The 27,032-nt window shown below is 36.5% G+C and overlaps 1 protein-coding gene across 1 annotated transcript in view; it reads right to left on the minus strand.

Moving 5' to 3' along the window:
* Positions 1 to 2: 2 nt before the first annotated feature.
* The window catches only part of rictora (RPTOR independent companion of MTOR, complex 2 a), a gene marked incomplete at its 5' end in the record, with an annotated part of 27,492 nt that continues 462 nt past the window's right edge, over positions 3 to 27,032 (minus strand). Inside the window, 36 exons of the mRNA XM_079419711.1 lie at positions 3 to 2,588; positions 3,501 to 3,639; positions 3,722 to 3,845; positions 4,556 to 4,711; positions 4,960 to 5,166; positions 5,833 to 5,914; positions 6,338 to 6,515; positions 9,721 to 10,741; positions 12,000 to 12,229; positions 12,701 to 12,807; positions 12,910 to 13,002; positions 13,089 to 13,176; positions 13,283 to 13,392; positions 13,497 to 13,575; positions 14,600 to 14,676; positions 14,907 to 15,071; positions 16,004 to 16,130; positions 17,142 to 17,341; positions 17,434 to 17,569; positions 17,674 to 17,720; positions 18,071 to 18,172; positions 18,514 to 18,679; positions 18,779 to 18,879; positions 19,774 to 19,854; positions 19,943 to 20,009; positions 20,091 to 20,181; positions 20,328 to 20,415; positions 20,948 to 21,030; positions 21,121 to 21,188; positions 21,343 to 21,410; positions 21,618 to 21,787; positions 22,361 to 22,487; positions 22,582 to 22,645; positions 23,483 to 23,614; positions 23,763 to 23,827; positions 26,302 to 26,399. Of these exons, the coding sequence (XP_079275837.1) occupies positions 2,517 to 2,588; positions 3,501 to 3,639; positions 3,722 to 3,845; positions 4,556 to 4,711; positions 4,960 to 5,166; positions 5,833 to 5,914; positions 6,338 to 6,515; positions 9,721 to 10,741; positions 12,000 to 12,229; positions 12,701 to 12,807; positions 12,910 to 13,002; positions 13,089 to 13,176; positions 13,283 to 13,392; positions 13,497 to 13,575; positions 14,600 to 14,676; positions 14,907 to 15,071; positions 16,004 to 16,130; positions 17,142 to 17,341; positions 17,434 to 17,569; positions 17,674 to 17,720; positions 18,071 to 18,172; positions 18,514 to 18,679; positions 18,779 to 18,879; positions 19,774 to 19,854; positions 19,943 to 20,009; positions 20,091 to 20,181; positions 20,328 to 20,415; positions 20,948 to 21,030; positions 21,121 to 21,188; positions 21,343 to 21,410; positions 21,618 to 21,787; positions 22,361 to 22,487; positions 22,582 to 22,645; positions 23,483 to 23,614; positions 23,763 to 23,827; positions 26,302 to 26,399 (5,009 nt within the window). The 3' untranslated portion in view covers positions 3 to 2,516. The remainder of the gene's footprint in view (positions 2,589 to 3,500; positions 3,640 to 3,721; positions 3,846 to 4,555; positions 4,712 to 4,959; positions 5,167 to 5,832; positions 5,915 to 6,337; positions 6,516 to 9,720; positions 10,742 to 11,999; positions 12,230 to 12,700; positions 12,808 to 12,909; positions 13,003 to 13,088; positions 13,177 to 13,282; positions 13,393 to 13,496; positions 13,576 to 14,599; positions 14,677 to 14,906; positions 15,072 to 16,003; positions 16,131 to 17,141; positions 17,342 to 17,433; positions 17,570 to 17,673; positions 17,721 to 18,070; positions 18,173 to 18,513; positions 18,680 to 18,778; positions 18,880 to 19,773; positions 19,855 to 19,942; positions 20,010 to 20,090; positions 20,182 to 20,327; positions 20,416 to 20,947; positions 21,031 to 21,120; positions 21,189 to 21,342; positions 21,411 to 21,617; positions 21,788 to 22,360; positions 22,488 to 22,581; positions 22,646 to 23,482; positions 23,615 to 23,762; positions 23,828 to 26,301; positions 26,400 to 27,032) is intronic.

The raw sequence follows: 27,032 nt of genomic DNA on the forward strand, positions 1-27,032 counted from the left end.
TGCACTCATGAGTTTTCCTCTTTAATTATATATCCCTTTGATAAGACTAAGATTTTTCCAGGGCTGAAAGTGCCCAAAAACACACCTTACACACTTTACAAGGGAAACCACAAAATAAAACAACAGGCCTTTAAATTACACCATCTCTCACAATTTCGTCTTTTAGGAAAAATATAAATATCTCTTTTCTGTCTCGTGCCACTATGGTACAGATCCATAGCCCAGGCTGAAGCCATGGCACTCTCTCTTCAGCCAATCAGATTGCAGTCAGTTGAAGGCAGTAGCAGCAGCACTGAGACACATAATAACAAAAGGTCTCGCAGTTAATAAATAAGTAACTGGGTTTGTGTCAATTCAGCATGCAATCTACACATGGTTTTGGGAGAACAGGAAAGATGGATTCGCAATGTGAAGGGAATCGCTAGCAATATATAGACAACACATCAAGATAATACTTTAACTCTTTCTAAAGCAGTGCTTTGGCAGCTCATTGAAGAAATATTCCAGGTTCAACACAAGTTTCACTATCAAGAGCATTGGCGAATGTTGATTACAAGAGAAGATCATTTTGACTAGGCCATCAATTTGAATAAACAAAAATAGACATTTTACAGAAAAAAATTAAGCTTGTTTTTAGGACTATTATTTTGCATTGTGACATAACTGTCATGACAAGTAAGCACATTTTACATTACAATTATGTGAATTTGGAAGAGAAATGTGCTTAATTGTCAAGAACATTTCAGAATGCAAAAACAAAAAGAAATAAGTATATATTTTACATAAAGGAAATTAAGCTCGTTTTAGGACTTTTATATTAAAATTAAGCACATTTTGCTCCCCATATTTCCATTTATTTATTTTATCGGCATCAATGTAGTACAACAAATACTACTATTATGTGGATTAATATTTTACAAATCATGAGAATTTGGAACGGAAATGTGCTGAAATTGTCATGAACATTTGAGAATGAAAAGCGAAAATAAAAAGTATATATTTTACATGAAAAAAATTCAGCCGGTTAAGACTATTATTTTTTTTTTAGTGCAATGTTAAAAATAAGAACATTTTGCTCCCCAAAATAGTCAAATCCCACAGTAATTCCTATTATTTTCAATTGATTTTCACACCGTAACATAAAAGTATTTTTCTTTTATTAAATCAGTATCAAGGCAGAACAAAAAATACTAACGTGATGTGTATAAATTCACATTTTTTCCCCACAGAACCTGTAATAGAAATGTGCTTAATTGTAACATAAAAAATATATATTATTGGTCCTATATGGGCTTAATATTTTGATTCATCCTCTTGACTGTTTACACAGTCAAAATGATTTTCTCTTGTAATCAACATTACACCAAATGTATTATGTATTGTATTATGATTTGTATTGAACTCCTGAATTCCTTCAAAGGTACTTGAAGATCACTTTTATTAATCATATGTCAATAAAATGATACCATGCATGATTATGTTTCACTTCTGCTTTAATTTCCTGTAGGTCAGAGTCAATCTAACCGCCACCATATCGCCGATCAGCATCAGATCAGAGTACGATGAGCAGACCACAGCACCGCTCGAGTCTAGTATGATATGGAGAATGAGTCTGCAGATGTTTTACTAACCGCTGTTCATCCGCAGTGAATCTCACAGGCTTTCACTCTAAAACCAGATTAGATCTTTTGCATTATGACACAATTTTCATGATAATCAAGCATATTTCTCAGAATTGGGCTTTACAGTAAAGAGAAATCCGGTGAAATACGACCTGGACTGGACATCTTTCGTGAGATCCACCCTGAAAACGAGTCCAACTAGCTCTGCGATCGAGTGTGTGGGTGTATCAGTGCTCGCATGTGTCTTTTGGAGGAGAATTTCCTACGAGAGATTTTCTGAGACTGTACGCGGATGACAGATTTCCAACGAAAGATGTGTGTAACGTTTTTTCCCCAAAACACTGAATTTTGATTGTCTGGAGGTCATAAAAAAATCCAAAACACACACGTACAAAAGAAAAGAAAAGAATAAATAGTATAAATGTAATCAATGTTACGTCCGCTCTTTCAGTTCTGGAAGTCCTGAATTCATAGTCAAATTCGCGCTGAATTCTTTGTAGTGTTTGCGTGATCTTTTGGGATGGGGTGGATATGTACAAACACCAGTGCCGTAAACCGTCTATCTCATCCGTGCATCTGGCGCTCTTAAAGTGTAAACAGCATTTCATTCAGATCGTTCTTTGTGAACACGTACATCCGTGCGTTCGGACCGCGTGAAGCGCTCCGGTTTACCTGTTTCACAGTCTGAAGACGTTTTTTGGTAAACTGCTCCCTTGAAGTCCAGGGCCTTGTTTCGGTATTCCTGTAAACGCTTGCTTCCTCTCCTCCAGCCGCAGCTACTGACTTCCTCGTCCTCCATGTTTGCCGAAGCGTGTCTCTCTGTGCCGTATGGGAGGATGGGAGGTGAGGTGATGGGATAACGGCGGTGAGGTGTTCAGGAAGCTGACGGAGGTATCAAGACTCCTCGGTGTCCACCGGGACAGGTTGTGATGGTTTATTCAACACCGCTTCAGCTTCATCATACAACTGCAGACAGGAAAGGTCAACGTCACAGACACAATAACTAATAACACAGACACTAGTCTTCGACTGATATGGGGTTTTACAAGGCATAACATTCTGTTGGAAATTTGCTGATAAATAGTTACATTAGACTACCTTAGACTAGCAAGGCTGCATTTATTTGATCAAAAATACATTAATATTACAGTTTCAAATAACCGTTTTCCATTTGAATATATTATAAAATGTAATTTATTCCTGTGATCAAAGCTGAATTTTCAGTATCATTACTCCAGTCTTCACCGTCACACGATCCTTCAGAAATCAGTCTAATATGAAACATTTCTTATTATCAAAGTTTAAAACAGTTGTGCTTCTTTCCGCGCATTTTTCTAGAAAACCTGATATATTTCTTTTCATGATTCTTTGACGAATATTAAGTTTAAAGAGCAGCATTTATTTGCAATAGAAATGTCTTTACTGTCACTTTATCAATTTAGTGCATCTTTGCTGAATAAAAGTATTTTAAATTTCTTATTTGTATTTTTTTTTTATTATCTTCATAAACTTCTTAATTTTAAAAATTAAATTCAATCTTTATCTAAAAGAGAAACCTGTCAGAATTGACTTTTTAAATTTGATGCTAATAAATATTATTTATTTAAAAAAACAATAAAAAAATACTGTTCACATAACTGCAAATTAAGTAAAAAAAAAAGGATTAATTTTTAAATTAATAAATTTGTAAAATGTTTTTATTGCTTAGTAACATTATTTTATAGCTTTAAATACTGGAGGGCCCTAGTATAGCTGAGAGTCTGTAAACAGAAGCTACACACTACAGCTTAATATCAACTCTGTGTCCTTTGGGAGAGGTACTATAGGAAGTATTTTGGTGGAGATTTGTTATAGAGGCTTTAAGGAGTGAAGCCGTACCGGAATGAACTGCACATCCTGGAAGAGCTCTTGGATGAAGCGGCGTGAGGCCAGACGAAACATGCAGTTGGCCAGCAGGAAGGAGACCTCAGAGTACAGGCAGATGTCATCAAACGTGAACGGAAACTTCTCTTTTATCCTGCAGAGGGCAGAAGAGTGTTATGCAGGGCTAAAACAAACACAGAACACACACTCACACAATATTTCTCGGCTGTTCTTACGTGAGCAGTCCGGTTTCGTGTCCTTTGGTGCCGACTGAAGAGCTGAGGTTGATGACGAGTCGCAGAACCTCTTTCCTCAACAGAACTCTGCAGGTCGGTCCGTCCTCAGATATCGCCTTTCCACCTATATGAACACATTACATCATGGACTTTTCATTGACCTCCATTGCTTTGATACTGAACTAATGATATTTTCATCTTTTATCTCCAAAATGTTTACATTTGGACACTATTTTGTTTGTTTATTGTTAATTCCTCCACAACTTAGCTGATTTTGGTTATTGCTTTACTTGTTTACTTTATATGCTAAACAAATATCTACTAAAAAGTAGATGTATTTAATTAGATATGGATCCCTTTTATATAATTTGTTAACAAGTAGATGAGTGAAATGTCAAATAATGATGACCCTGACATAATAGTTTTAAATTTTTATTGATTAATTTATTTAAAAGACAATAACAGATACTGTTCTGAAAAATTTAAGTCAGTTTCTTATGTTTATTATTATTATCATTATTAGTACCATATTGACCCGAATATAAGACGACCCTGATTATAAGACGACCCGCCCCCCTTTTTCCAGATGTACCTGTAGTGCAGTATATACACACACACACACACACACACACACACACACTATTCTGATCATTATTTTCTTATGTTTAATTATTTTATTTTTATACATGTTAGGATAAGAATGTTGTAGTTGTTTTGCATTGTGGACCTGGATGTCCCAGTAAAACAAACTTCCAGAAAAAAATGTTTGTGAGAAGTTGCGTCTCAGTATGTGGTTTGGAATCTCAGAGGTAAAACAGAAGGTCTTATTCTCACCCAGAATAAGCTCTGAGCTGGGAGTGCTGCTGGCCGAACCCTGACTGACTGCCGCGTCGCTGCAGCCAGAGACCCCCGAGAACTTGGACTGGGCGACCACCTCGAGGTGATTATGGGAAGGCTGGCTGTGCCACTGCGAGAAACCATCAGACAGATCTGCCGGAGAGAGCAATCAGGTATGAGGAACAAAAGGAATTGAATTACTTATTTTTACCCAAATCTGGGCTTTGAACCGACAACCTTTCCAGTTACAATCTGATCAAGTTACTCCATTTACTAACACTCAGTCTCCCATGCTTCCTCATAATCAGTGATTCCTTTCAGAAAGCAGCAGGTTCACAAAAATTGAAATGAGAAAGATGTTTTATGAAGCTGATATTCTCTGGCAGCGTGTGTTTGCTCACCTGTGCGTGTGTGTGTGTTGTTCAGGTGGCTGTGTGCGTGTGAGCCGAGGACGGAGATGGCGCAGCAGTAGAGGCAGTTCTGCTCCGTGTGCTCCTGTAGGCCTGTACTCTCATCTGCTCCTAGCAGGTGGTGCTGCTCCGACCTGCAGCTGTTTAACAGCTCCGTTATACTCATCTGCGTCTTCAGTGGAGGACCACGACACGCTTCTAAGAAACCCACAAGAAACATGTAGATTTGTTCATTTTTTAATTTAACTATAATTTTATACACAATGATTTTGGGGTCTGTAAGATTTTTTTTACAAGAAATAATACTTTTCTTCAGCAAGGACACATTAAAGATCTAAAGTGGCAGTAAAGAGCTATATAATGTTAAAAAAGATTTATATTTAAAATAAATGTTGTTCTTTTGAACTTTTTGTTCATCAAAGAATCCTGGAAAAATTTATTACTGTTTCCACAAAAAATGTATACATTGATAATATAAGAAATGTTTCTTGAGCAGCAAATCAGCATATTAGAATGATTTCTGAAGGATCATGTGACACTGAAGACTGGAGTAATGATGCTGAAAATTCAACTGTCATCACAGAAGTTAGATTTTAAATTATATTCAAATAGAAAGCAGTTCCTTAAAATTTTAATAATATTTCATAATATTACTAATGTTACTCTATCAAATAAATGAAGAGCAGAATAGACTTCAAAAACATTTCAAACAAATCTTACCAACCACCAACATTAGAAGGGGACTGACTTTCCATTTAAATATTAAAAATAATTGTATTATTATTCCTACTACAACTACTACCACTGATAATAATAATAATAAAAAATACAGAAATATAAGGGCGATGCTACAAGCAGTCATACCATCAGATTCTCCAAAAAGAAAAGATGATTTTTCTCCAGCAGGGGGGCTTGTTCTCTTCTGGAAATATGATGTTTCTTTAATCTAAAAATAAAGTAACATCTTAAATGTAAGCAAACATTTTACAGTCTTATTTAAAATGCAGTACTTTTCCCTACATGAAAAAAAAAGTAGTAAAGCAGTGCTTTTGACATCCATATTTTACATTTTTTGGTCACTAAAACTAGGCTCCCTGGTTTAATGCAAATCTATTTGGGTATTTTTATCATCTAACATGGGAAAATAATAAGAAAGTCTAATCATGAAAATTACCACACGCTTGCTTCTCCTAAATAAATCACACAATCAGAGTTATGCCCACAGTGAGAGCAAAAAAAATAAAGTTTCATTGACTGCACATTCAAATGAATCAACACAATGAAAATTGAATCAAATTCGCATGAGCCTCTATACACTCTACAGATGCATTACTAAAAGTTCACATGGTAGAGACACAACTAAATGTACCTGAAACATGTGGTTGATGTCCAGGGGCAGCGCCAGGCCGATGTAGTCCTCACTGCAGCCGAAGGTGGCGCTAGAGACCATGGAGCGCAAGGAAGAGGAGCGCTGCAGGGTGGAGTGATTGATCGGACTCAATAAGTCCTCCTTGTCCAGAGACGCAAAACTCAGAGCTTTCAAAAACCTGAGGGGAGAGCAAATACAAGCACACCCACTGCAAAACATTAGATTTAATCCTATAAATCTTCAGCTAGACCTTTATTTTTATTAGCACACAAACACAAACTAAATAGTATACATTACACTAGTGCTTACCAAATCATAGTAAGAAGAAAATAGTAAGACAGGACTACGAATACTGCAAATTGAGAATTGTATCATTATATAGGCCTACATAAGCCACCAACATGATGCATCCAATGACTTTACTAAACCACCTTAGTTGGGGCCCAGGTGGAATTGGACTCCCAGTAGTAGACTGAGCATCCCGGTTTAGCACTACATCAACAAGGTTTGCGGTTTTTCTAAAGGACTGTTCCCACAAGCATCTAACTGAGTCTTAGAGGTGCATTAGCATCTAGCCACTCACCCATAATCAAATGTGAATGAATGAGTGAAAGACGACGAAACTATCTAGGGGAAAATGACAGTGGATCTGTAGTCGCACAGGGGTGCGTTTCCCAAAAGCAACTATGGTCGCAAGTTACGTCGTTACCAATAGAGTTCAATGGGACTTACCACCATAGTTAGCTAACGATGCTTTTGGGAAACGCACCCCAGGATGGGACGTTGCCTTGTACTCTATAGTATTTCTAAAATGGAAACTCTACAGCAGATCCAAGCTAATGTGGGGATCCTACTCTCTCTACCCACCATGGCACAAGAGTTCTGGGCACGCTGCGGTGGGAGCTGAACGGCCCAGAATACCTTTTCCCAGAACACCTGAGAACCAGCAAAAAACACCCCGAACTTCAACTGCACTTTCATATATAGGTCAACAACAAAAAAAACTGTTAAGAATTCATATTTCAACCCAAACAAACAACTCAACAAATATAAAATAATGTATTTGAAATAAAATACATTTAATTATACTGGTATCTTAAATTATCTTTAATTACACTAATTTAATTATAATTTATACATGAATTATTATATAATAAGAAAATGAACCTCATTCAGACTCTTTGGACCATTGTATTATGACACATATTCATTAAAATATATATTTTCTCCCAAAATTCTTATTACAGTAAAATGCCATTTTTGTAATAATAATATATTATAATACATAAAATATACATTTTAAATATAGATACATACATATTTTTTTTATTTATTAATCCTAATGCAACATTTTAGATTCTCATTATTGTACTTATTAAATTAAAATACAGTTCTTTTTTTAACCATAATTATCATTACAATTTAATTATTAACTATCACTCATTTATTAAATATCAAATGTATATAGTAGCATAATTTTTTACTATAAATATCAGTTACAATTTAATTATAATAAAGGTAGTAAAAAACTATTACCATGATCTTTAGGTACTGTTTTACACACACACACACACACAGTAATAATACAACCCAAATTCCAGAAATGTTGGGATATTTTTTTTTTTTTATTTGAATAAAATGAAAACTAAAAGACTTTCAAATCACATGAGCCAATATTTTATTCTCAATAGAACATAGAGAACATAAATGTTTAAACAGAGAAGTTTTACACTAAATGAGCTCATTTCAAATTTGATGCCTGCTACAGCTCTCAAAAAAGTTGGCACAGGGGCAACAAAGGACTGAAAAAGCAAGACATTTTTAAACGATTCAGCTGGGAGAACATCTAGCAACTAATTAAGTTAATTGACATCTGGGCCTGTATTCCTAAAGATTCTAAGAATCCTTTTAGAGAGCTCCTAATTTAGCTGAAACATTTCTAACTAGGAGTCGTGGTTTAAAAGTAATTCAGGACCAATCTGAGAGCAACTCTGAGCGAGAAAAAGACAAAAACTTTTATCTTAGTGAGGAGGCGGGGCGTTGCTAGCTATGACACATTCTTTTGAAGACTGTGATTGGTTTGTTGTCCAAGGAGGAAATAATAGAGCGCATTTAAGAGTTAGCTATAAAAGGGATGTCTTAGAGAGGCAGAGTCTCTCAGAAGTAAAGATGGGCAGAGGCTCTCCAATCTGTGAAAGAGTGCATAAAAAGATTGTGGAATACTCGCATCGCATCAGGTACAGGTAAATCCTGGGCTATTCCTCTCTTCCATCTTCTTCCAGAAACAAACAGTAGCAGAGATGAACTAAACGAATCCTCACGCTTTGTGCACGGAGCTGATGTGGGCGTTTACATGCCGCACGTCTCACATGGATGATTGTTAAAACAAAAGCGAAAGTAGCTCGTGGGCGTGGTCACATTAAAAAAAAAAATTAAATCAGACGGAGAAATTGGACATTGCGTTGGTTTCATACGGATTACTTTAATCACAGAATATTGTTTTCAACATGACTTACTTCATTTAAAAGTAGACACTTCAAGCTTTCTATAGATATATTTCTCATATGTGTGTGTCATGTATTTTATTTTGGTGACGCGTTTCTAAAAGCAGTTCACGGAGACAGAGAAGACAGAACACGCACCCTGTTTATTTTCTTTATTTCACAAAAGCACAAAGTTTTGTTGTTATTGTATGTTTATGCAAATAAAAGTAGACACCTAACAGCTTCGAATGAGGTATAACACTTATTTGTGTGACAAAAATCGACAGAGTATTTTTAGTGTCTTTCTCACTGAAAAGCTGGTCAAGCCGGCGATAACGTCGACCCCAGGGAGTTAAAAACAACATTCCTCAACGTCAAATTGCAAATGCTTTGCAAATCTCATCATCTACAGTGTGTAACATCATCAAAAGATTCAGAGAAACTGGAGAAATCTCTGTGTGTATGGGACAAGGCCACAAATCTTCAGCAGCTGGAAACCTATATCAGGCAAGAACGGGACACAATTCCAACCCCAAAACTTCAGAAACTCATAACCTCGATGCCCAGACGTTTTGAAAAGAAGAGGAGATGCTACACCATGGTAAACATTCCCCCATCCCAACTATTTTGAGAGCTGTAGCAGGCATCAAATTTTAAATAAGCTCATTTAAGGGATAAAAGTGTAAAATTTCTCCGTTTAAACATTTATTATGTTATCTATGTTCTATTATGAATAAAATACTGGCTCATGTGATTTGAAAGTCTTTTAGTTTTCATTTTATTCAAATTTAAAAAAAGTCCCAACATTTCCGGAATTCGGGTTGTACTTCAAGATTTAAAAAAAATTAGTAGTTTAGTAGTTAAATGAAAGATGAAAAAGCAGAAATAAATTCTGTGTACCTGCGTGGCGTGAGCCGAGAGTCGAGGCTGCGAGTTTTCATGGTGATGGTATCTGTAAACAGCACATCTTTAGCGGGAGACGCCAGCGCTTCGCTGTGTGAGAGAGACGGGTGGATCCTCTGCTGCTGCAGGCGTTTCAGCGTGGCGTATCCCAGCGCGTCACGCGGACTCGTGTAGATGTAGCTGTAGTCCACCAGGCTCTTGATGGTGGCCACGGAAGGCGACTTCAGTGACTGTGCCCTGCGTGGCAGCGTGTGCGACGACCCAGGAGGAACCAGCGAGGTGGAATTAGACTTGGACAACAGGATGTGGTTATGGTTGGACTGAGGACTGAGCGAAAGTTGCATTTTCACAGTTTTGGCGCTGACCACCGTGTTGAGGCTGGCGCAGTCCGTGTCCATGGCGATGGACGAGGCGGGTTCTCGGGAGGGGGAGGAGCTCATGGAGCTGATGCCACTGGTGGTCGTATCGGTGTTGAAGCTATGACTGCGGCTCTTAAACGTGCCGCCGCCAGGCAGTACGGATGCACCGTCGCAGGTCAAACGCTCCCTGCTACTCCGCTCCCTCTGACCGTCGCCTGGGGTCACGGCCTTATGTTGACTTCTGCCTTCCAAATCCGAGCATCCCTCGGTGCCATACGGCTCTGCTAGTGCTTTTATACCCACAAACGAAGTCTCGAGGCTGACCGTTGGGCTGCGAGGCATGCGACTGCCATTATAAAAAACCTCGCTCTGCCCCGAGTGGCCTGGAGAGTAGTTTGAGGGCTCTGTTATGGTCCGATTGCGCCGCATGAGCCGGAGCTCCTCGGGAGATTTTCCCAAGTTTGTCGTGCCTTTAGTGTCATTGGGGCTCCGCCCCTTCTTACTGGGGAGAGACAGGGAGTTCAGAAAGCGGGTTCGGAGATGCGAAGGGGTCAGGATGGTGAAGGGGCTTCTGTCCTTTGAGGTTTTTGTGTGTTTACCGAGAGAAGAGTCCTCGTACATGTCCAAACCCTCACGATCATCGTCCATGAAATACAAACCTAAGTGAGATGTGAAATATTACAAAACAATGGATTACAATGGCTAAGTTCACATACACAATTTTTTGTTTAATTGGACTGAAATAATTCCGATTGATGAATCTGAATGTAGTGTTTACATGAACGCTAAATAAAGTGATCGGGTTGATGTGCGCATTCATATGTCACAAGCTTCAAATCGGAATTGATTTTTTTGGACATGCACACACTGCACAAATATTGAGTTTCTCACCGTTTGCATATAATAACCACTCTCCTACACTGTTTCTTTATTTGTTTTTAACAGCGGAATTAATATTGATCCACTTCTGGATAAATATACATATAAACCGCAGTGCCGTGCTGCTCATATTCATCATGCAGAAAAATGCCCCTCCCTGCACACAAAATGGGTTGCCTGTGGATGAGAGTCCGAAACAAGGACCGGTGGGAGGTTGTCCTGTCCACTTCACAGTTGCCGAGTGAAAGGAGAGTTTTATAATGACAGGACACGCATTTATACAACACTTTATTCAAAAGGATGAACCGCTCGTTGCGTGCGTCATACGTCATTATGCTATTTCTGTGTCATTGCACATGCGCAGTCCTTTCAGTTTGGGTTTTCAATCCGATCGAGTGTTTAAATACACGCTCAATCGGATTAGAAAAGGAATAAAAGACCCCTTTCAATCCAATCGAAATTTCATTCCGATCGAGCTCAATCGGATCGATTAAGGTGTTTACATGAAGCCTTTTCAGTCCGATTGAGCCGTCAATCCGATTACAAATGGATTATTTGGTTGCATGTAAATGTAGCCAATGACTAATTACGCATACATTTGTTTGTGTGCCTGTTTTTAAGTAAAAATGGTCTCAAGTGAAATAAAGCTGAAATAAAACAAATTAGACAAAAAAGCTTTCAGCTGAAGTGCTAAAACTAAAACTGAAAAAAGTATTAAAATAAATAAATAAAAATAAAAAAGCATATAAGAATTACTAAACCTAAAATCACAATTAAAACTGAAAATATAAAAAAAAACTAATTGAAGTAATACTAAAATACTAAACATTTTCAGATAATTAATCTCGAAAGAGTCATTTTTTTTCTCTTACTCCATTGGCATATTTAGTGAATTTAAAAAGAAGAAAAATAATGTGTGTATTTGACGATAGATTCTCTGTAAATAATAATGCAACTGCTCTAAAACTTGCAAACAAGGGGAAAAACAGATCAAGAAATATTTTCATGCTGATATGATAAGCACATGCATTGACTCACTGGGCTGACTTTCACTCTCGCTGTTGTGGCGTGAGCTGGTGGACTCGGAGTTGAGGCTGAGCGTGCTGGGAACAGATGACAGTTCGCTGGGCAGCGGAGCGTCCACTTCATCAGGGACGACGGGCCACTGCTGTCTGCGGCTGTGCCGAACAGAGTCCCATCCCAAAGCCTTCAGCACATCACTGCCCTGCCGTGTGCGGCTGATCACCCCCAGCACATACACACACGTACTGCACAGACAACACTACTGGTTACTTACTGGATATATGATGCAAGGTTATTTCAATGCTATTTGCCCTAATATTATTTTAGTTAGAATGAGAGTGTGAAAACAAAAAGGAGGAAGGTTTGATTGGATGGTTGTAAAATATGAACAAAGAGCTGTGGACAGGGCAAAAAAAAAAAAAAAAAAAAGTTGCTATTTGACTTACAATTTCCAAATCAATACATTTTTTTTAAAACTACCGGGCTTGGTACAATATTTTGTAATGTTTCTGAAATGTCTCCTATCCTCACCAAGGCTGCATTTATTTGATTAATTATACATTGAAAACACCAATACTTTTGGAGGGCACTGTATATTGGATGACACAACGTTATGTATTGGCCTCTTGCTATCATGTGTAATGTTCCCACAGACGCTGCCCATGGGCATAAAATGTTGTAAATTGCCTAATATAGGAACATATTTGTTGTCTTACCCACGTATGGACAGAACCTCACAGTGCTGAGCCAGAGCAATAATATCTGGTATCACGTTCTCCTCTTGTAGGAGGTTCAGACCCCAGTTTGAGCTGCCAATATTGCCCTGAAATATTTAAAATGACAAATTTTAAAACCGTAAACTTGCATACAATGACACCAGAGACATTCAAGGAGATACAAAAAGTATGCAAAAATTATCACTGACCAGAGCCCATAGCGCTGCCTTCAGCTGTTTAATGCCTTCCCATTTATCCAACACTGGAGATCGGACTGTGTAGCTGAGATCTGGGATAATACCCTAACAAACACACATAAATAACATAAGTGCACAAAAACAAACAATGCTATTCAGCCACAGCAAGCAGTGTGAGTGTAGCTGGGTACCTGAGCTTCCAGCAGCAGGCAGCCGGTTTTATCATGGACCAGCTGCCCATATAAATGCACAGGGAGAAACACATTTGGCCTCTGTAACCTACAAGATAAATGCTTTGATTAAAAAAGTATACATCCTGTTTATACATATTCATAACAGGGTTACTTTAGCTTCATTTAGAAGCCTTTTACAGGAGTGCTAAGACCTTTGGTTGCTGCGGCGGACGTAGTTGTCTCCGTCAACAGGTTTGCGGTATGTTGTGAGAGCTTCATTCAACAGCTCCTCAATCATGTCCACATACTTTAGATTATACTCCTGCAAAAACACACACGGTTCAATACATCTGCATTCAAGAGGAACAAACAGGCACAGGCGTAAAACCACAGGCTGAGAGAGAGTCAGTGGATTGAAGCTTTCACCTTCTGCCATTTATCCAGCTGTTTGCTGACATAGCCTCTTTCATTGAGGAAAGAGAAGCCTTTTGGGATGGACAGGAACCTACAGAGGAGAGCAGAGAGACATTTAACACATTATATTTATTATTTTAGCAGATGAGGAGTACAACCACTTATGAGCTTATTTAAATATCTCATTTTTAGTGCTGTCAAACGATTAATTGCATCCAAAATAAAAGTTTTTGTTTACATAATATGTCTGTGTATTGTGTATATTTATTATGTATATATAAATACACACACATACAGTATATATTTTGGAAAATATTTACATGTCTGTTTATAGTCATACAATTTATATTATAAATATATTTAATATCTAACAGACCATATTTTTCTGAACTATATACATGCATGTGTGTGTATTTATATATACATAATAAATATACACAGCACACATACATATATTATGCAAACAAAAACTTTTACTTCGGATGTGATTAATCGCTTGACAGCACTACTAATTTTATACCACAAACAAATTTTTTGAAATTTGAGATTTTTTTCTATTGCAGTATGACCAAAATATAATGACAATTCTATATCACAATAACAGAATATATAATGAATGCATATAAAAAAAGTTATTTTTGCTGGATATTCAACTTAAAATCTTTTAAATATCAGACAGTTACATAGAAACGCTTAATTTAGGCCCTAATTTTATCAAAAGCAAAGTAAGTAATAATTGTGTGTGATGCAGTATAGAGTGTTGGCCAGAAATAAAAACTAGCTCAGGGATTCCCAAACTTTTATTTTCAGCTGAACCTCTTTGACCTCAAATATTTATTCGCTTCTCTGATGTTGGTTAATAGTCACATGAAATGAAAAAAAGAAAAAAAGAAAAAAAAAATATATACATTTCATATTTTTATTAAGTGTCTGATTTTGATCGTTTAATTTTTAAATTATTTATTTTCATTTAACATTTTTATTATTTAATTTAGCTTTTTAATTAACTCACACACGCTCTGCAGGTCAGTTTGTGAAACTAGCTAAAAGGTTTCTTTTTAATGATACATTTATGTAGTAAACATACTTAAACTGAAAACCAAGACCTGTTTTACCTCAATAGCAGCAGAAGGCCCTTCTCTCCCAGGTGAGACAGAACAGGTTTCATGTGGATCAGAGCATGCAGGTTAGCCTAGAGTGATCAAAACACAGCAGAAATAAAGAGCATTAGCTCAATTAACTGATACAAACCAATCAGCATCATGGGTAACATTTTATTAAATGAACAAAGTACATTATTCAATGCTTAGCATATCATTACTTAAATATTTAGACACCCATCATAGATATTCCTATCTGAAACTACATGAACTAATGATCTGCACTGCATTATTAACTTCCTGTAGAGGTGATGCTGATTACCTTCTCTTCACAGGCTTCATCCAGGATGTCCAGCGCCTCCATGGAGATGGTTTTGTTGTGGTCATGCAGCTGTGTGACTAGCAACTCCATCCCCCAGTTACTGAAGAACTCAACGTTAGCACGCAACAGCACACGCAGGTGTTTGGTGGCGTACAGACGGCAGTTCTGAAACCAGACAAACAGGGAGAATCACTAGGAAGTTCATCTGAGATCACGCTATATTCAAAAATACAGACAGAACCACTTGAAATGGTTTTCCAAGAATCTTATAGGATGGATATTAGTTATCTACCATACAACAAACCTTAAATCTTGTTTGTTTTATTACTGAACATTAATGAAAAGCAGATTACTGCAGCAGCAACAAACATCTTAATATATTACATGCATATTAAAAGGTGGATTGAATACGGAAAGAAATATAGGGAGAATCGCTCTAAAATGGATCTAAGATCCATTTAAATTCAAATACAATTCAAATACATATTAAAAATCGCAAATAATTGTTTAAGTAATTGTAAAATTACTGAACATTAATGAATTGCAAATTACTGTAGAATCAACAAAACATCTTTGCAAATTACATGTGCATTATTTTGTTGCGTTTAAAAGGCAAGTTGGAAATATGAAAATATAAGGCAATTTATATTTTTTACAAATATAAAAGTATCTATAAGCAAAGCAAAACTTAAGATTAAATTGTTCTGTAACAGGACAAACAGTGAGAATCAAACTAAAATCCAACAGAGATCTTTAAAAAAAAAATCAAATATACAGTTAAAATCCACTTAAAAAGCTTTTATAAGAATCTTATAGGATGGATTTCACCATTATATGCCATATAGCAGCTCTTAAATCTCAAACAAATCTTGTTTTATGATGTTTTTCAAATGAAAACTTAAAACCAGTGTTTAGTTTCACTGAGATACTGATATAGTGTTTAGTAAAATTTTGAATTATTTTTATATTTCCCATTTTCATTTGATTTTAGTAGGTTGTTTTTTTTTCCCCAAGTAATGAAAATGTTTATAGTTTTAGACTTGGTAAACTATATCAACCCTGCTCAAATCACAGAAATGCCCTCAATGTGATCTTACATCAGTGGCCGCTGTGAGGATCTTGGACAGAATGACTCGTGCGAGTCCGTCTCTGCTGTAGTCCAGAGTGGAGACCATTAGTTTCAGCAGGTGGTCCTGGTTTTTCATTGAGCACAAGCTCAACAGACTGCATGAATCAAATCAAAACCAAACACAGTTAATCACACTGCTCTGTGGTACCATAGTATTAACATGCCTGGACAAATGCCCCCTTTTTTGCATTTTTTTAATGCAGTTTATCAACCCTTTTCACATTTCCGGATTCTCAGAAGCCCAAGTCATCACAGTTGGGTAAAATTGTATAGGGGTAATAAATATATAAATAAAAAAAAAAGTAAATTTTTCCATGATATACTTCTTATAACTTTCCAAAACAAGAGATAAAATATTAAGAGATTGATAACATTGATCAGAATATTCTAATTCTATTCTTTAAAAAAATAAAAACTTGTCTCTTTTAGACTTGCACTCTATTCATTTACTGCTTGTTTCCTTTATTTTAAAAAGCTAACTAGCTTTTCTAATCTTTTTGTATTCGGTTTTCTTTTTATTTAATATACAATTAACAAAAGCAAAAAAGGCCTCTAACACTAGTTGCTCTATTCTATGTTTTCTTTTTCATTTTATATAATAAAATGCACTGCGTTAAGCTAACTGAGACTTGTAATAGCACTTGCATATTATTGCTCTTTTGTTGTTTTTTGATTGCTTCCATTGTCCTTATTTGTAAGTCGCTTTGGATAAAAGCGTCTGCTAAATGACTAAAATGTAAATGTAAAGACAGAAAGATGTCAAATTTGCCTTTACTCTCTCAGCCGTTGTATTACAAACACTCGTACAGCAGAGTTGACAACTTTCTGTAATTTAATGCCAAGGTATTATAACACAAAGTTAAAAATGAATATATAAATACCTTTTATAAATTTACAATGTTAATAACTGTGGAAATCGTCATCACAGTATGTGAAAAGGGTCTATTTGTGGCAAATTTTCAACAATGTTCGAGTTTTTCTGGAACACTCCATGTTTTTTCATTTTCTTAACATGGTATTGTGGTAAATTTATTATGAATGTGTTGTTATCAGTACTTTCTCTTATAGCCAAAATAATAAAGTTTATATACATAGTGTGTTCTCACCACTGGAAAACTCCACATTTCTCCAGCAATTTGACTCCAGCCGGCTGTGCAGACAGAGTACCCAGAAACAGGAAGTAGTGCTGACTGAGGGTGCTGAGGAGGCCGTTGCTATGGAGACTGCGTTCAGATTTAAGCCCAGAAGAGGATGTGAGCCACTGGACGATATCCTTCACAAGCTCCTCTAAATATGCCTGACCATCCTACAAAAATTAGAAGAACATTAACCAAGTTATCTGCTGCTGTATCTCTTATGGAGTAATTTAACAAAGGTTCAAAGGTCTTCATTTCTCACATCCTCCGAATCCAAGAGGAACTGGTTGAACTGGCAGCCTGCTACCGTCAGCTGTCTGGCTTTGGCGTGATCCAGCTCCAGAGCAGAGTACAGCTTACTGCTGGGCTTATAGAAATACAGCAACCTCCTTACAAACCTACACACAAACAAACACATACAGTAGAGATGTAGTTTGTGCTTAGTCCTTCAAGAAAATGTAGCACATGATGTTCAAGGTAGGTCACCACACGCTGGTCTTACTTGTGCATCTGCTCGTCTTTGTTGTTTCTGAGGTTCACATTTGGCCACTAGAAAGGAAAAACAGAGTAAGATTTTTTTTAATGCTCCTTTAAGAAGTCCCTTATCCTCACCAAGGCTGCATTTATTTTTCAGCATCGTTACTCCAGTCTTCAGAGTCACATGATCCTTCAGAAATCATTCTAATATGCTGATTTGCTGCTCAAGAAACATTTCTGCCAATTATCAATGTTGAAACCAGTTGGGCTGCTTAATATTTTTATTTTTAATATTTTTTCACATACTATTTTTCAAAAATACTTGGCACTAGACAAAATATTGTTCAGTATGTAGTAAGCATTATGCTAGTATTCTATCCAAACATGGCAGGAAGAGTGAGTTGGGCCTGTTCCTCTTTTACCTTCAGTATAGTGATGATCAGAATCCAGTTCCAGTCCACGTTCTGTTTGTGATTGAGGATCTGACTGTCTCTCAAGTTCATCATCAGCGCCTCTTCGGTGTCCTACACCACACAAACAACTCAGAAACTTCTGCTGTCTCGGATTTTATTAAATTAATCTATATAAACAACAGGTGAATTTGACAGAAACATATCACATCCCAAAATCCAAGGAAGTACAACAAATGCAACAATGATGTGCAAGTACTTTACAATTTAAATATCATATTTTCTACTACAGTAATCAGAGTTGAGTGAAGGAAATGTGACAACTCAAAAAATCTTAATGTGCTCCATTTTCTTAGAGCACAATCTAATTTCTGATTTTGGGGTGAAATGGTCTGGACATGACAGGTGAGATTTTGAGATTCACCTCAGGCAGAGCAATGATGTAGTGTGTGTACCTTCATAATATAGATGTCCTTCTGTGGACGCTGGTGCTGCTCTCTCTTGTGAGTGGAGTTGGACGTCCTGCGCAGGATATGGTCCAGGTAAAGACTGTAAGGTTTGGGGCCACGACGTTTCTTTTCGTGGAAACGCTTTAGGTGGTTCACAGCTGCACTGGCACGCCTGGAAAACACAAGAATTAACCCCCTGATACTGGAAAACATTGTTTGACACATGCTTTCAGACTATTGTTTGTGTGCGTGTTCACATTGCTGCACTCACAGCCGTTTCTCCTGAGAGATGTCAAAGGAAGCAGCCATGTTGATTAGCGTGGGCAGACAGTGCAGATGATGACTGTGAGAGTGAGGAAGAATTGTATTGGCCTGGAAGAGAGAAGAACCATTATGTGAACAAATGTGACATTTTTGGTACAAAAATAAAGGCTAAAAGGGAAAATTAAACAGCAGTCCAAATGTACATCTAGAATCTGGTTTACTAATTAACAGATCAGTGACTATGGTGCATCACCACACAATTTTGTTTTCCATTTTAATTTTGATTAAATGTTCATCCAAAAACATTTTCAGGATCATTAAAGATTATCATGACAAATAAGCACATTCTGACCCCCCCAAATTCTCAATATCTCAATGTGTCTAGACTTATTTATAATTTATATTTATTTGTCTTCTTATTTATGATGTAAAGTTTTTTTTTTTTCATAAAAGTAAAAAGTTTAAAAAAAAGTATTTTATTAAAAAACATTTAAGATAGCATTCAGTCCTCATTTTGAATAAGCTTTTCTATTTCTAGTTTTTATTTCATTTTAGTAATTGTGTTATGTGCTTACTCTATTAACCTTGATTATATTTGTATTTTATTTCTATTTAGCTTTATTTTAGTCATTTTAGTTCTTCAGCTTTTGTAACTTTTTTTATTTATATTTAAAATATGCAGTAAGATTTCTATTTTTCAACTTTGTCAAGTACTAAAATCAATTTGTAATATTTTTCATTTTAATTTTAGTTAACGACACTGCAGCCATAAGTTAAATAAATTACATAAATTGCAGTAAAAAAAGTTGTAAATCTGATTGTTGTAGAGTTTTCTAAAAGCTTTACTGAAAGCAAAGCAACATTTGCTCACAGTTTTATACAAACACACTAAGCTGTCAAATAAGAAATATTACATAATTCAAGTTCATGGCCCCATAATAAATATTTATGAAGTGTTAAAAGGTAATGAGCCCCGTTTACAGATCTGAAGTAATGTAATACCATGTGCAGAAGTTCTCCGAGCAGTATGGTGGCTCTCACTGATATCTGTCTATCACTGCTGGTCACCACTTCCACCAGACCCTGAGCAACCAAAAACATTATCAATAAAATCATCACAGACCCCTTCCATTAAAGGTAAAGAAAATCAAGTGATCATGTGATTACATACCTCCAGTAGTCCACTGTTGATAAAGGCAGACAGCAGTAGTGCCAGGTAGTTGTCCATGAGGTCTGGTCTGGTAATGGACAACACAAGAATATGAGTACAACATTTAACCTAGAATATTCCAGTATTGCAGCAAGGCACAGAGTCTCACCTAGATCGTGCTCTGTGAGGCAATATGACTTTGGCTTCTGCGGCTACAAACCCATCAGATAGTCTCCAGCTGTCCTGAAACTTGCTGGGGTCTGAACGACACAAACATCAGCATGAAACGCACGTCCCAGACAGAAGGAGCAACATGCAAATCAGAGTTTACAGATACTCCTCTACAGCAGTCAGAGAGGTGCTTCTGATCAGATGAAGTGTGTTTATGAATCGAGGTGCTTCTTACCCACGCTGTGCAGGGCTTCCTCAAAATCTCCTGTCACTATAGGAACAGGCAACCTGAAGATCTCGTACATGACTTCTAATAAGGCTTTCTGCAGATGCAAAAATAAATGGATAGATCCAGCTTTAAAACAGATTTATTTCAGTGAATCAGTGACAAACACTGCTTCAACACTTTTTCAATTCATCACTCAAATAACATTTAATGCACTTCATAATGTTTTAGTTAAAATGTACGTAGGTAAATACAGTAGTTTATGTCCACGTATGATTAAAAATTCTTCTTTGTTCATTTAGTTGTATAGCAAGTCTCTTATGCTCACTAAGGCTGCATTTATTTGACCAGTAAAAACAGTAATATTGTGAAATATTATTACCATTTAAAATAACTTTTTTCTATTAGAATATATTTTAAAATTTATTCCTGTGATGCAAAGCTGAATTTTCAGCATCCTTACTTCAGCCTTCAGTGTCACATGATCCTTCAGAAATCATTTCAATATGTTGATTTGATGCTCAATAAACATTTCTTATTATTATCAATGCTGAAAATATATAATGTTTTAGTGACAAACATGTCACATGTTAGTCTCAAATTTTTTTTTTAAAGTATTTAAAACTCACCCTGACTTCCATGTTTGGTATACAGAGCAGGCCTATCAAAGACTGGACCCCTGAGTTCCCTGATTTACACAGGTTGATAATACCTGTAGGAGAACAGCAGAAGAGAGGAATGAAAAAGTGGAGAGCGTTTCCCTTTTCTACTCTTTAGATGACGATGCAGCAGATTTTTATACCCGACCACGAGCGGAAGGCTGCAATGATGGCCATTTTACTGGCTAAAAAACGAGCTTCTCTGTCCTCCCTATGGAACACAATGATTCATAAAAAAAGTTACTGTCAGAAATACACACGATTAAAATGCATTACATGTAAATGAGGTAATGGCACAGAAACACGCACAAAAGCACATGTGTGTGTATATTTACATAAAACCAAAATATAAATACGCAACTCACTTGATTTGTGCCTCTGCTGTGTCAGGGCTGTGTCTGTAGTGAAAGTCTGTGTAAGGTGCAAGGATTTGCTGGAAAGAAAAAAATAAAAATGTGTTACATGCAGAGCAAAAATTCCGATTAAGGGTTACCATACTTGGCCACGTCACATGATTTTCACTTTCACTTACTACTGTCAGGCAATTTTTAAGTACATTTTTATTTTAAAATGGGGAATGATGCAAGCCAGATTAAACCTGCACCACAACGAACATCTGTGCCGCTGCATGCACACATACCTCCAGTTCAACATCAGCGCGTATGTACTGGCGTGTGTGTGGGTGATTGAGCAGGTGCAGTATAGTGGTGATCAGAGCCTCGTTGATGCGACTCAGCTGACAGTCAATGACGTTCTTCAGGATGGTGCTCAAACCTCCCCGCTGGGCCACAATCTCGGGGTTCTTCAGTGCTGGATTACGAGAAAACACAACCATATCAAACAAATATATACAATATAAATATATCTGCCAAAATCCTATATAGTATGAAACATTAAATGTATAAATATGAATAAATGAATAAATCAAAATGTATATTTTATTGACAAAATAGAAAAAAAATAAAATAATTATGTCTATTTTAATGGCAAAGATCAAAGTAGTTTAAAAGAGATTCTTGTTTATGTAAGTTATGTAAAAAAAACTAAAAAAAAAATAAAATGACATATCTTTCAAATTAACATTTGATTAAAAAAAAATCTATTTTAGATTAAAAAATGTATAAAATTCAAAAATTTGACAAAACATTGCCTAGAATATATCTCACTCCTATATCAATCTGTAATAGAATTGGCATTAAGAATCTGTAATATAAAATATTTATCACCTGTTCGTTCACTAAGGTAAATATTTGCATACAGTACATCACCTCAAGGAACAGCATGATTTGAGACATGATACATGCCAAAGTTTAAAACTAACCTTAAGTGTAAGCAATAATAACAGTAATGCTTGTCTTGACAAATGTGACACTACTAACTCACCAAGTTCACAAATGATGGCGATGCAGGCTCGAACCATGCGATCTCTCTCCTGCAGCCCGTCGTTCCCCACCGCGATCAGAGAGTTTGTCAAAGAGCTGGGAAAGAGCTGTGCGTTCACCGTTATCATCTGAACGGGGAAAATAACAGATTGAGATGAGATTCAGCCAACACAAATAACACATAGGTTATACTGAGTGCAAGAGTGCTGTTAGAGATTGTACCTTTCTGACCAGTCTGAGGGCTTGAGTTCTCTCCACCTCATTGCTCTGCTGAATGTCAATACACCTGAACACAAATCAACACATGCAAGACATTCAAACTTCCCTTCTGAGGCTTTCTGACCAAGACACTTCACCCACCAGAGCACCTCAATGTTTACCAATTTTACACTAAAGACAAGCAAATTTCATAAATCTGAAAAAAGTAACTGAAGAGTCACTTTTATTTATATAGAGCTCTTTAACAGTGCATTTCTAGTAATAAACAAGAAAATAACAGAATCGATAGCAATAATCCATCCAAAGTTGTGAGTTTAACTTATGCGCAAATTGGAATATTGCTTAAAGCATATGCAAATAAAGCACTGTTTCCATCCTACGAGTCTAAAGAGAACAAAAACTCCACTCCCTGATAAACTGGCACTAAATATCACTAAAAGTAGAAGAAGCCACCAAACATAATTATGTTCATAGATAATAATTGTCTTGCACAAACGCCGACATTGCTTTCGGAGGTGGTTTATCAGTAAATGTGTTTCCATTATTCACATCAACTCTTTTTCGACAATAGTGTCATTATTCAGTGCATTGTAACAGGTTTAATTCTTCTATAAGCAGCTCTACTGAAGAAGACCGTAGTGTCTTCATTCAGCTCAAGTCAGTTCAGTGTTGATTCAATTCGGTTCAATAAGAGTGTGGATGTCACAAAATTTCTCAGTTATGAAACTAATTTGATTTGGCTATAAAGCAGCTCTACAGAAGACAGTGCCTTGATTCAGCTCAATTCATTTGCAGTTTTGCTCTCATCTGATAGTGTCAGTAAGGGTGGTCAAAATATTAAGTGTCTTTTAAACGTCATGGAAGTGGAAGACACTGAGGACACAAAACAGGTGTGTGAACTCACCTGGAGATCAGGTAATCCACCTGCAGCTGAAGAACTGTCTGGAGGACGCTGCTGTCACGGATCAGATACCTTAGTGCTCTCAAACCCGCAGCCCGAACCTCCTTCACCTCATTCAGCAACGCCACACGCAGACTAAAACAATAGAGAGAATGACACACACAAATCAGTCATCTGTGAGATTCCATGATGTTTGTGATTCCATCTCAGAAAGCAGCAAGTCTATGTAGTCAGCACCTAGTTCACTAAGTTTAGGAACACAGTAAGAAAAAGTTCTACTTACCAAATGATGATTTCCTCATTTGTAAATCCTAATTTCTCTTCACAGTGATTTACACTGTTCAGGAGCTGAGAGAGACAGAGAGAGATGCTCGTCACAAATATTCTTGCACCAAGTCATGAAATTCATTAGACTGTTTATGGTTAATGCATGAATATATAATCAGGCTCACAGGATATAATACTGTTCAAAAGTTTACGGCTAGAAATATATTTTTTAAAGAAATGGATACTTCTATTCAGCAAGGATGAATTTTTAACTTTCTTTTAATTAAAGAATCCATACATCACACTTTCCACAAAAGTATTAAGCAGCACAACTGTTTCATAATCAATATAATGATAAGAAATCATCAAATCAGCATATTAAACTGATTTCTGAAGGATCATGTGACACTGAAGACTGGAGTAATGATGCTGAAAATTCACAGGAATAAATCACATTCACAAAGAAAACAGTTATTTTAAATTGTAAAAATATTTCAGTATTACTGTTTTTACTATATAAATGCAGCCACATTAAAAGCATCTTACCGACCCCAAACCTTTGAGTTTTATAATACAATTAAAACAGAAATACTATAATAGCAGAGATACTAGAAATGCTTTTGCATTAACATTATGTGTCGTTATCCCACTGGAAAGTCTTCGAACATGTAAACAAAGGTTGAATTGTTGCTGGAATGCTGTATTTACCAATCAGCATCTAGCACAGAAAACACGCATTTATAATTACATATTCTTAAGTTAAAAAATTCATTCTATAAATTCTCTAAAAGCCGTTTCGAAAGTGAACAAAGTCGCAAAACATCTTCTGGTAATGATGATGAGATGCACGAACTGAACCCATAAATAAAAAAGTGAGACAAACACATCAACAGTTGCACTAAGCTGACCTTACAGTATAAAATTAGTCTCCTAAACATGTTTGTGTGTGTGTTACTGTGGAGCGTAATGATCTTGGCAGGCTGAGCATGCATATGTATGTGTTTATGATGATGTCAGAGCTCAGGCAGGCAGAAGGGGTCATGTGACCCTCAGTGAGGATTAGATCTCCTCTATCTCAGCATCCTTAAAAGGCCACACACAGCATTCATGCGCACACACCACTTGAGTTATTATTCTCCAAAGCTGAGAAAATCCCACTTAAACACACACACACACACAAAACCTGCACACATACTTCTGCACCAACAGTCTTAAGTTTAACCTCAGTCCCACTGAGATGAAACTCACACACAAAACACACTCTCTCAGAAAGAAACTGAAAGTGAGAGGAGGCGCCCACTAAGATAAACAACCCGACAGCACACACACACACACACACACACACAACGCCTGCTGCTGTTTACAATGTTACAGATCAGCTCACAGGACCAGGCCTTAAAAACATTGCATTATTAAAAATAAGTTCCCCCTCTTCGGCAAGTCAAATCAAATTGATTTACATAGCACTTTTCACCAAACACACAGAACATTATGATGTTAATGTTTATACTATCTTAACATCTTCATGTCTTAAAGTTGCATTTAGCAGATTAGTGCTGGGAGAGATAATATGGGTACATTTTGCAACGATGTCAGCAATCATGCAGCTGCGATTTGCTATATAGTATATAATGCTTTATGTAAGTATACTATACGTAAATGGGGAAAGGTGGAAATACTCTTTATTCAACTGCCAAATGTCAATGCTATTCCAGTTTCTAGATCTCTAGTTTCCCGTTTATAGATTATAAGTTACAAGACAATATAACAAAAATCATTAAAGGCTGTTTTCTCAAAATAAGTCTTTCTCCTGAGCCAGAAATCTCCAATTGAACTGCACTTACATACACCCAACTTTACAGTTTTGTCTACGTTCTGAAGGTTTTTACATAGGATTTTGTTCATATAATATTTCAATCATAAAAACATGGTGAAAATTAAATTTTTTCCCCCAGTGTTGACAGTATTTTCTGATTTATGGAGTGTCTCCTCTAGAAAAATCTTTAAATGTAACATATCAACAAAATAAAACAACAGTTTTGATCCTGGATTTATGCAATGCATGCTTTTCTGTTCTGGAAAAGCATGCAAATAAGTGCATGTTTAAACAACATTTCATTAAACTTGTATTACAAAATAACTGTCTTAATGTACTGAGATTAATAAACTGAAGAATTATGGTAATATCAATGAGTTAACATTTTACTCTATTCACCAGGGCTCTTGCAACACAAAAATATGCGTTCATGCAATGCAGATCATACGACAGAATATACGTCCTGCAGATCTCACAAAGTGATTGTAAGTTTTTGCTAATTCTACAATGCTTTTAGTGATCAATAAGGATGTAGGCTAGTATTCTCAGCTCTATTTAATGCATTCTACCATGTTGACGTTTACAACTCAGCAATATTTTCCCCCAAAATCGGTGCAAAAAAAAGTGAAGACATTCCACCCACACCTGGTCATGATCTTCTCTCATCACTAAAATCATACACGAGCGTGGTGTCGGCCAGCCTCTGAACAACAACCAGCATAAATGGAAGTTGCACTACCTTAACAAAGTTGTTCAGGTGGCCAAGCTTCCTCATGTTGGAAACCCCGTGAGATTTGGCGATGTTCTGAAGGATCTCACGCATGTTATCTGAGGGTTCTGTGGAAATCAAAAACCTTACATTAAAATCCTTAAAAAACAAAGAGATTAATAATCAGTTACCACTAATATATTAGGTAGGCTATTCAGCATCCAGGACAGGAAATATGCATTTCTTTTATTATTATTATTCTTTAAAATCTCTTTTGAATTAAAATCACATAGTTCAGCATATAACAACATAAACATAGCACACATAATGTATCTCCATATCCACTATGAAGCATCACTTTCCCTGTGCGAGTGATTTTTGCAGATATGTGATATCATGATCTAAATTCAGCAATTGCAATTAAACTTTCCCCTGCTCTAGTCTTTATTCAGTACATTTCTCAAGAGAGACGTCAAACACACTGGCACGACAAGTTTCATCAAGATCAGGCTCGTCAAAGACTTTTTGCATCCAACACCCGCCAGCTTAGATATATCAAAGTCTGAAACCTTAAAACACAGATTTAATAGGCAGCATGCAAAGATATGAAGGCATCAATATGCTTTAAGCCATTGAGTGTTTTCGGATGCACTGCAGCTATTCTGCTGACATGCAGATGTTTAGTAGACAAAACAAACAATGTGGCTGTGCACTACAGATCAAAACAACACCAAATCCTAGTGAGCTGCCTAGCTAGACAG

This window comes from Barbus barbus (assembly GCF_936440315.1).
Source record: "Barbus barbus genome assembly, chromosome: 6".
Taxonomy (NCBI): Eukaryota; Metazoa; Chordata; class Actinopteri; order Cypriniformes; family Cyprinidae; genus Barbus; species Barbus barbus.